The following is an 11,438-nucleotide window of genomic DNA, read 5'->3' on the forward strand; positions in this document are numbered from 1 at the left end:
GGTGCCTTTTCTCTCCATTTTCTCTGAATCTTTATTATTACTATTGCTAACTCTCTTCTGTGTAAACCAACATTCCCTTTCATTCTAGGTGGTGGCCTGTGTGGAGATGGCTTACACCAAGGTCCACCGTGGATGCTGCTCAGTTACATAGCTGCTTCCTTATTTGTGTTGAGTGTTGATTGTATTATTTTCAAGTAGCCATTTAGTTTTTTTTAATGGGGAAAATTACAGCAAAGATTTTAAACAGTGTTAAAGTTTGTAAAAAAAAAGGGGGGGGGAACTGGACAGTTTAAATACTAAATTGCACATAACTAGAAGTGCAGGTCAGTAGCGGAAACATTTCATTTTGCAAAAATGTAGAAAATAAGATAGTGATGAAGTTTCAAGTTCGTGTTTGGAGGCTGTCTTTCATTGTTGCTCTTCCTTTCTCTGCAGGTCTTTTAGATAACCCTGAGCTTCGTGTGGTCCTGGTGTTTGGTTATAATTGCTGTAAGGTGGGAGCCAGTAATTATCTGCAGCGAGTAGTCAGCACTTTCAGTGATATGAATGTCATCTTGGCTGGAGGTCAGGTAGACAACCTGGCATCACTGACCTCTGACAAGTATGTCTCATGTGCTTCTGATTCCTCCCATGTATGCCCAGAAATGTCCTCAGATTTTTCTTACCCAGGTTTTTAAAACACATGTTTATAGAACTGCTAACAGTTCATTCCATTATACAATACTCTACATAATTCTTCTTACAACTGAAGAATGAAATTTATATGTTGTCTTTTAATAACTTAAATGGACTCCTACTCTCCTTAAAATTAATTTTCAGAACTGTCTACTGGTATCTCCCACAACATCTCTGTGCTCCATATAATATCAGTAATAACTTCCTCTGTAGTTCTGTTTCCTCCTCTGAAGGAAATGCATGGCGAAACAGTGAAGCTTTATGGTAAAACTTCTTAGAGCCTCTGACATACTCAGTGCTATGGAAATCTTCTAGAGAGGGAATATTACTGTGACAGTTCTCAAATCCATTCTGTGGAGCATCTTGGATGCTTATTGGTATGGGCACACATTTTGGGAAATGCTATACTAGATCTTTTTGAAAGCCTTTTTCAAAAGGTGTCAAATTTGTGTTATCTTTGATTTTGTTACCAAGGCTTTTGCTTTTGAGGGTGAAATATTTGCTCAGTTATTTTGGGCACCATTACTCCCTTTGCATTTTGAATGAGAGTATGTAGTAGTTTCTGAGTTTGAACTAATTAAGTGAACATGAATATCATCAGTTTCCAAAAGCAGGAAAATGAGAATGTGTTATCCCCTGATGCTTCCTGCAAGCACTAGTATTCATTTCTCACTATATTTGTGGTTAGTATTTGGATACTAGAGTGGCGATGTGTCAACAGACCGTTAGAGATCAGTATCTTTAAAAGCAAGCAATGTAAATAATCCCAGTTATAATCTCCTTTCTGAAAGGCTCCTCTGATGAGTCAAGAAGAGCAAATATAGTTGACCTTTAAGCAATGCAGGGGATGGGGGGGCGCCAACCCCTGTTGAAAATCCATGTATAATTTGTGACTCTCCCAAAACTTAGCCTACTGTTCACTGGAAGTCTTAACTGATAACATGAACAGTCGATTAACACATGTATGTATGTATTATAATATGGAAAGCTAGAGAAAAGAAAATGTTAAGAAAGTCATAAGGAAAACAAATTTACAGTCTTGTACTTGTCAAGAAAAATCCACATATAAGATAATGTGTGTTGCTCAGGGGTCAAACGTAGCTAAGTCGAGGCACTGAATTCTAAGCAGGATGTCAAACATTGGATTTCATGCATAAATACACCTAATTCTCAGTAATTATCTGTGATTGTTTCTCTTCTTGCCTGATTTTCTGTGTCTTTGCTTTTATCTTTAAATTGTATACAGTAGGGCAGTGATGATTTAATACCTCATTTGCCTTTGAAATGCCAGTCTCAGTTCAGACATTTAGCATCTGAGACGTAAGTCTATTAGCATGGTTCGTTGTCATCTTCTTTTTATACCTGTTATGGTAATAGTCCTCAAGAACAATTAACCTTTACATGACACATTAATTGTAATGTGGTCTTCATACTGTGTCCGTGGGTAAGAGAAGCCATTGAATAAATCGAGACTCTGTTTTAATAGTGTCCAGATATACCACCTCACCAAAAAAAAGCTAGGTAAATAATTCTTTGGGGCAAGATATTGACAATACACATTGTAATTGTATGCCAAAGAGGAAATGAAATAAAGTTAAAGGAGCAGTGGAGGACTTCATAAGGTGGATTCTGCCCCTCAGTAACTGGTTTTGCTACTAAGCTAATCTTATTATCTTAGTCCTCTTAAGCTTTTTCAGTTAAGTTTCTTGTTAACCTAGTGAATCTTGCCCATTTCACCGACTCACATGTTGATAAACGTGATAGAAATATAAGGTATTTGTTTTTTCCCTGTAGGTATAGGTGTTCACTATATTATGTTTTATAACTTTGACACTTTATATTTGTTTTAGTAAGGATAAAATATTACATAAAAAAGGCAAATATAAACAAAAGCATGTTTAACAAATATAAACAAAAGCTGAATTGTAGGCTGAAAGTAATAAATAAGACATAGCAATGTAATTATGTTTCTTTATGGACCAAACAACTTAAAGCTAAAACTTCTGGAGTTACAGGTTCTTAATAAAATTACTGTCCATGATTGAACAAGTATCTAATATATCTTTTTTAGAATGGGACACCAAGGTAAGGGGGAAAAAATACCAAAAATGTAAATAATACCAGAAAGCTTTATTTAATAGATATCACTGTATATATGAATAATATTTTAAGTTTCCTTTTAAGAAAGTGAGAAAGGTTAAGGATACTTTATAGCCTTCTAAAAATGCAGGATGGGTTTCAGAAATCTTTGTGGAGATGCATTTGCCCCCTTGAACTTGTGACTAAAAAAATAGTTGCATACTTCTCCACAGATCTGCTTCCCTGAATTAGATTCCCTGAATCTGCTTCTTTTAAATGTATTGATAGTTTCATTGTTAACCCCTAGTACACTCCTCCTATCTGGGATGGTGAGCCTTAGACTAACCGTAGGCTGTTAAAGGCTAGCCAGTGGACCAGGAATTTTCTTTACACTTTAAAATTTATATTCTCATTATATGTTTCATGATGTATCACCACACTTTTCTAATTGAATTTCCAGAAACCCTCTGGATATTGATGCCACTGGTGTGGTTGGACTGTCATTTAGTGGACACCGAATCCAGAGTGCCACCGTGCTTCTCAATGAGGAGGTCAATGACGAGAAGACTGCTGAGGCTGCAATGCAGCGCCTCAAAGCTGCCAGCATCCCGGAACAGAATACCATTGGCTTCATGTTTGCATGTGTTGGCAGGGGTTTTCAGTATTACAGAGCCAAGGGGAATGTTGAGGCTGATGCGTTCAGAAAGTTTTTTCCTAGTGTTCCTTTATTTGGCTTCTTTGGAAATGGAGAAATTGGATGTGATCGCATAGTCACTGGGAACTTCATATTGAAGAAATGTAATGAGGTGAAGGATGACGATCTGTTTCACAGCTATACAACAATAATGGCACTGATTCATCTTGGGTCATCTAAATAAAGCCATCTGTAAAGTGGCTTTCACAATATAAAACTTTTGGGCTCTGCCTTTCCTAGAAAATGGAAATTGGGATATGTCTATTTCAAAAAAAAATAGTAACTTTATATGTATCAGTTTTATAGCTTTGACTATATCCGGGGTAGTTTTTAATTAATTAGATGGACAACTTTGTACCTAACATAATGCACACAGAATTGAGAGCTTTTGCGCCAAACCAATTACGGCTATACTGTACTGGATTATGTAGCTGCTATGTAATGTGATGTAAATAGTCTTCTGCATAGGAAGATTGAAAGAGGATTCATCAATAGGATGGAGCTTTAAGACATTCCATGACTACCTCTGAACTATTAGATCTTTTAGCAAAATCATGAAGACATTTTTTTCTCCCTTAATGAAGGAGAAACATACATGAATAGCTTGAGAAATCTTTCTCTGCTTTACAGTTTTACCGATTTTTTTAGAAGCTGTAACAAAATTATTACTTTTTACTTATTTGTCAAAAATTAAAGAACTATTTTTGTTCTAGTACCCTGAAGTTGCTTAGTCAAATAAATTGCCAAGACTAATCAGTATTTTATTACTTTATAAGGAAAACATTTCCTTTTCCCTCAATGAAGGAATTTTAAGAGAAGAATCCTTTTCACCTAATTCTATATAGAACTGGCAGACCAGACAATTACATCACCTTATTTTGGTCTTATACCAATAAAATGTACCTTGGAAACTCATTCAGTGTTTTGTACGTCACTGCTTTTGGTGAGTGAATGATGGAAGTAAACTAATACTTTAGAAAAGAAAGCCTGGAATGGTAGTCAGCTAGTAAATCCTGCTGTATTCCCAGAATGACTATTTTAGGTTTATATTTCTAATTATGCTGTCTAAATGAGATAGGTTCAGAGAACACCAATTTTCCCCAGTGGCCTTTCTTCATATAGTGATAGAACCTTTGATTTCAGCTAGGCACATGCCTGCCATAACAAAGACATTTCCCATTCTCTCTTGCCATTGACTGTTGTGGTCAGTGAAATATGAGAAGTGACAGGGGTCATTCATTCAAAATGATATGACAGTTTTTTGCCCTTTCTCAAGCTTGCTGCTTGGAAGTGGATCTGGTAGCAAGATATCCTGGACTCTCCAGAAGAGGCAACACTATTGGGGAAGAGAACCACACAGAAGGATCCCAGGAATGCTATACAGTTTTGTTGAAGTGCTACCATAAGTGACCCGGATTGCCCATCTTCAGACTGTCTTACAAGATTGAAATTAACATCAATCCTGCCTCAGCCAGTGGTTTTTTTTCCCAGGGCTTCATTACAACAGATGTTTATATTAGCATATTATCCCTAATACGGTATGATATAACTAATGTAGGGCACTTTGTATTCATTAGTGGTTCTGACAGAACAGTATAAAACTTGCAAGGTAAGTGAAATCAAAAATATTAACCTTCATGCTTTTCTATTTGTCGTCACTTTTCTCAGTCTTTATGCTAAAAGGTCTTTCTTTTGCTGTTTATATATATGATAAAAATACTTAAATGTTCATTTTATGGTTATCCCATATCTTAGTTCCTGAAGAAAATCCAAAGAAAAATTTTCAAACTTTTAATCTGTGAATATTAATATTTAGCTTTTATTTAGTTATTAAACTTTCCTATTATTTGACATTGGTTACCCATTATCAAATAGGCAATATTCAAAATGCACATCTTTGGATGTGCTTACATAGCACATAAGGAAAACACTTTGTAAATTTTCTTTATCCTTGATTTTAACAAGAGTTGGTTGAATAGTAGAGGAAAAAGAATTTGAAAAACTAAAAATATGAACATAATAAGCATGATGATTGAATGGATTATTTTATTTTTTTCAAATTAATACTCCTACAGAATATTTTGTTACTTTCCAAAGGAGAGTCTGCTGCAAGATCATTTCAATACAGTATGTGAGGTTACTAGGATTCCTTTGTATAGCTGAGCTTTTGGGGCTTGTTATGAATGGTAAATTCATTTGACTACAAGGTTGTAATCTTGGGGCAGAACAGAAAGGGGAGAAGTTGACCCAATAGAAATAAAAGTAGTACTGGTGAAAATAGAAGCCATATATGCTGCCTCTAGAGGCCATGATGTTCCATGGAAGGGTACAGGAATTTAAGCAAAGTTAAAATGAATTAATTACAATTTTGAAAGACCAGTGTTAAAAGCAAGCATTAAAGAGTTATTTTTTCAGCTAAAAACATACTAAATTCATAGAAATGGCATCTTTCATATAGTCATTTCTGAAAGTGGAAAAAAAGATCACACTTGAAAAAACACATGCACATGAGAAACACAGTTACACTCTTAGTGTCTTCATACACGGAACTGCCTTCTCTCAGATGATGAGCAGACTAATAGGATGGTTTAATCAAGACATTTAAAATACTTCTTTTTATGTTTTCAAAGCACAGTTTTGCCGTAATTTGCCCTGCAAAACACTGCTTCAAGGAATAGATTTTGATTATTTTTCATCCCAGTAAAACTAAACTCCTTATAAGCCATCTAAGGAAGCATAGTGATCTAAAGAAAAGGAGGAAAGGTATTTCTTGGGATTAAGATCAAGAAACAGACATGCTGCATAATGACATAATAATCTACCATGATCTATACCAATGAAGGGCATTCAGTGGGCCACTTCACTGCTTATAGTTCTCTCAACTTGGGTTATCTCTAAAACTGGGTTATTAGCAAACACAGCAATTTCTCAAACTTGTAAAAGAGGCCAGATAACAAAAGCTTTGCCATTGATTTATACTGCAAATGTAGGTATTCTTGGGAAGGAGTTAAGATGGAGAAGTAGGTGGAAGCTAGGCTTTCTTTTTCCCTCATATATAGCTGTGTTGAGGTCAGATCACTTGGAACACCCAGAAAATTGATCTGAAGGCTGGCAGAAGTATTTTCACAGTTGGACAGAGACTGGCAGGTGCAAGGTGCATGGAAGTGAATTGGGGGAGAGAAAAATGGTGGTGCCACAGAAGGGAGGGAGAGGCAAAAGGGAGAGAAAGGAGATGACAGAGTGCCGCATTGGATTTGCATAAGAGAACTCTCCTGACCATGAACGGGTGGGTGAGCTAGAGTTATTGAGTGGCACAGGTTTTTTGCAAACTGTGGAGCTCAAACTCTGGTTTAGAAAGTATGCAACTTTCTCTGGAGGGGAGCTGTGGTGCATGCTCTCAGGGAGGCAGAAGGAGCTGGTGGATGCATAGCGGAATGTAAGGATCTCCTTAATTGCACAAAAGACTCTGCAGGTGTCAGCAAAACGCCTTTCATAGGGGGCAGAGGTGTGGGCTGAGGGCAGATAACCTAATTGCAGCTTTTTGCAGTGCTACATCATAGACTCCATGCATTGCACAGATGTGGGAATTTTTCTTGGACAAAGAACAACACTGTCTACAGGATAGGGAGTTTCTCCTTGGAAGGAGAGGGGTGAGTCTGCATGGTGCCAGGTCCTTTAAGATTTTGAGTCCCAGGTGCATATCAAAGAACGACAGGAGAGCTGTAGCGCAGGATGCAACAACTGCCCTATTATGTGAGGGTTTCCTAAACAGTGGGGGGTGTGAGATCCCCTGTCAAAGGACCAGAGAATGTGGTGACATTTTCGTCAACACCAACCCGGTGGGATTCAAAGAGCAACACAGCGGCCCCCAGTGGAGGCAGAACCCACTTTCACCAAACCCCCTTGCCTTGTGCCTGTCAACTGCATACTTTCTAGGGCAGAATGGACTCTGAGCACAACAGGCCTCTCTTCCAGAAGACCAGCATAGGCAGTACTCTGCATGTACCAAGTGAATTGAAAATAGAGTGCTTCAAAGCCTCACCTGCAGTTCTGGTGGAAATAGGGTCAGGCTTACTGTTTTGTTTCTTTTCTTCTTTTTTTTTTCCTTTGGAATCAGACTTACAGATTTTTGTTTTTTCATTTCCTTTTTTTTTTCTTTTTTTTTTTTTTTTTTTGTTTGATTCAGGCTTCTTTTTTTCTTTTTCCTTTTTTTTTCCCCTTTCTTTGGAATCAGGTTTATAGTTCTTTGGCTTTTTCATTCCTTTACATTGTCTCTTTTTTGGGGATGAAGCTTTTTTTTTTTTTTTTACCATGCTTATCTTAAATCAAAGTACGCCTAGTTAAAGGTCCATACACTTCCCACTATAAGCAAGGAGCTCTGCTGAGGACTGACAAGTGGGAAAGAGCAGCCAAAACACAACAGCAAAGTGCACACAGCATACACCAGAAACCTTCCTGAAGCACCAGGCCCTGGACTGTGTATGACTCCTTTTTAATATAGCCTTACTCTCAGGTGCAGAAAGCATAACAAGCTTTCAAAACATACAAAATACAGAAACATAGGCAAAATTACAAGATGGAGGAATTATCCCCAAAAGAAAGGTAAAGAAGAAATCACAGCCAGGAACTTGCTCAAAAGATTACTAGCTGGGCTTGAAAAAAGCATAGAAGACACCAGAGAAATCCTTGCTGCAGAGATCAAAGACCTAAAAACTAGGACAAAATAAAAAATGCTATAACTGAAATGCAAAACTGACCGGATACAGTCACAACATGGATTTAAGAAGCAGATGAGAGAATAGGTGATAAAGAAGAAAGACTTAGGGAACTCAAGGATTCCATAGAGTGAAATATCGGTATCTAAGGAGTCCCAGAAGAAGAGCAGGAAAAGGGGGCAGAAGGTTTATTCAAACACATTATAGCAGAGAACTTACCTAATCTGGGAAATGAAACAGGCATTTAAGTACAAGAAGCACAGAGAACTCTCCTCAAAATCAACAAAAACAGGTCAGCACCACAACATATCACAGTGAAACTTACAAAAAAAAAAAATACAAAGAGTTCTGAAAGCTAGGGACAAAAGGTCCTTAACCTACAAGGATAGACACAAAAGGTTAGCAACAGACATGTCCACTGAACATGGCAGTCCAGAAGGGAGTGGCAGGAAATATTCAATGTGCTAAATGGGAAGAAAGTGCAGCCAAGAGTTCTTTATCCAGCAAGAATTAGGAGAGAGAAAGAGTTTCCCAGACAAAAACTAAAGAGATCATGACCACTAACCCAGCCCTGCAAGAAATTTTAAGGAGACTTGAGTGGGGGGGGGGGGGGGGGGGGAGGCCAAAGCAATAAAGACTAGAAAGGACCAGAGCACATCACCAGAAACACCAACTCTACAGGTAACATAATTACACTAAATCCATATCTTTGAATAATCATTCTGAATGTAAATGGAGTAAATGCTCCAATCAAAAGACACAGGGTATCAGAAGGAATTAAAAAAAACCCAAGATCCATCTATATGCTGCTATAAGAGACTCATTTTAGACCCAAAGTCACCTCCAGATTGAAAGGGGATGGAGAACCATCTATCATGCTAATGGAAGTCAAAAGAAAGCCAGAGGAGCCATACTTACATCAAAGTAGAGTTTAAACCAAAGACCATAACAAGAGATGAAGAAGGGCCTTATTTCATAATTAAGGGGTCTATCCATCAAGATCAATTGGGGAATACCCAAATATATAAATTAGTTAATCACAAACATAAAGAAACATTGCTAATGATACAATAATAGTAGAGGACTTTAACACCCCACTTACAACAACGGACAGACCATCTAAGTAGAAAATCAAGGAAACAATGGCTTTGAATGACACACTGCATCAGATGGACTTAACAGGTATATTCAGAACATTTCATCCTAAGGCAGAATACACATTCTTCTTAAAGGCACATGGAACATTCTCGAGAATAGATCACATGCTGGTCACTGACAATAGGTACAAAATTATCTAGATCATACCATGCATATTTTTGGATCACAATGCAATGAAACTTGAAATCAACCACAAGAAAGAATTTGGAAAGACCACAAATACATGGAGGTTAAAGAACACTCTACTATAGAATGAATGGGTTAATCAGGAAATTAAGAAATAAAATACATGGAAGCAAATGAAAATACAACAGTCCATCTGAACACCAGATGCAGCAAAGGCAGTCCTAAGAGGAAAGTACCTTGCAATTCAGGTCTATCTCAAGAAGCAAGAAAGGTCCCCAGTACACAACCTAACCTTATGCCTAAAGGAGCTAGAAAAGGAGCAGCAAATAAAGCCTAAAGCCAGCAAAAGAAGGAAAATAATAAAGACTAGAGCAGAAAAAAATGATACAGAAATCAGACCAAACCAAACAAAACCAGTAAAACATGAACAAAACTGAGCTGGTTCTTCGAAAGAATAAACAAAATTGATAGCCCCCTAGCCACTTACCAAAAAGAAAAGGGAAAGGACTCAAATCAATGAAACCACAAATGAAGGAGGAGAGATCACAATGCCACAGAAATGTTGCTAATTTAACACATTGAACATACAAAGAATGTGAAACCTTTTTACAAATCTGAGAATTTTCCATACGTTCTACAGAAATTTTTGACAAAAAAATAAAACTACTTTCGGCATTTTGTGCCCACACAATCTAACCAGATTAGCACCACCATAAATTCAGATTTATTGGAAACAGAAGACTAAATCCTCTTGATTGGAAATTGAGATGTTTAGATGACTGACTTGACTTTCATTTGTAGAAACTGAGTATGAGTTTGCTTAATGAAAATCCTAAAATAAAACATAGTAAGCATTAGTAATAACATCCTTGTTAAGTGAACAAAATTCTACATTATGTAAAGAATGTATTAACAGAAAATTATTGTAATATTGGCCTTATATAAAGAATAGTGAAATATTTGCAAAACATGTTATTTTTGTTTTATATATTTTACTTCTACCCTACACAGTAAAAGAAGTTACAAGAATATATGCTACTGTAAAGTAGAAAACATTAGCAGAATCCAAAAAACTTCATTTAATATTTGGTATTAGGAGGGTATGGAGCATTTTTGTCTCATTAAAAGTTTATGTAAACTGTCCTCACAACCAGCAAAAAAGGCAAGATTGATAAATTCCTTAACTTTAATTTTAAACACAATGATCAGAGGTGCCTGGGTGGCTCAGTCGGTTAAGCATCAGACTTCGGCTCAGGTCATGATCTCATGGTTCATGGGTTTGAGCCCCATATTGGGTTCTGTGCTGTCAACTCAGTGCCTGGAGTCTGCCTTGGATTCTTTTTCCCTCTCTCTCTGCCCCTCTCCCACTCATACTCTCTCAAAAATAAACATTAAAAAAAATTTTTAATAATAAAAAATAAGCACAATGATTAGAGTGAGGATAATTTTCTTAACATTTACACAGCACTTACAAGTCTAACCAAAATTCACCATATATGTATCTAAAACATACTCTGTTGAAGGCCTTGTCATGGTACTACAATTACAGACAGGAGTGAAAAATAAGTGACCTGAGTGACACCAGCAAAATGGTGGACTAGGACAATCTAAGCTCTTGTTCCCCAACAAAACCAACAGCAACTATATGAACCAGCACTGTCAGAGCTCTGGAAAACAATAAAAGATTACAGCAAACAAGACCATGTCCAGTGAAGAAAAATCATCTTCAAAATGATAGGAAAATTTTGAGATATTTTACTTGCCTTTGTCCCAGTGCAGTGGCAGTCTTATTTAAAAAGTGGCAGAGGCCTGGTTTCCAGTTCCTACCTTCAAACCAGAAGAGGTAGAGTAGACTTTATTTGCAAATTATTGTGTATGTCTTAAGTGCTCACCTCTATTTTGCCATTAACTTGGAAATCAGGCAGGAAGAGTGGCAGGCATTACTTGTAAAAGCCGCAAGGTGACTACAGACTCAGATACCTGGGGCGATC

At 37.0% G+C, this 11,438-nt stretch overlaps 1 protein-coding gene across 2 annotated transcripts in view; it reads left to right on the forward strand.

The window, feature by feature from the left end:
* Positions 1-4,363, forward strand: part of FBXO22 (F-box protein 22) — a 31,468-nt gene extending 27,105 nt beyond the window's left edge. For both annotated transcript variants that reach the window (XM_030317613.1, XM_030317614.1), the window contains exons 6-7: positions 436-601; positions 3,215-4,363. In XM_030317613.1, coding sequence (XP_030173473.1) covers positions 436-601; positions 3,215-3,632 — 584 coding nt within the window. In that variant the 3' untranslated portion in view covers positions 3,633-4,363. The remainder of the gene's footprint in view (positions 1-435; positions 602-3,214) is intronic.
* Positions 4,364-11,438: the final 7,075 nt, after the last annotated feature.

This window comes from Lynx canadensis, chromosome B3 (genome assembly GCF_007474595.2).
Source record: "Lynx canadensis isolate LIC74 chromosome B3, mLynCan4.pri.v2, whole genome shotgun sequence".
NCBI classification, from domain to species: domain Eukaryota; kingdom Metazoa; phylum Chordata; class Mammalia; order Carnivora; family Felidae; genus Lynx; species Lynx canadensis.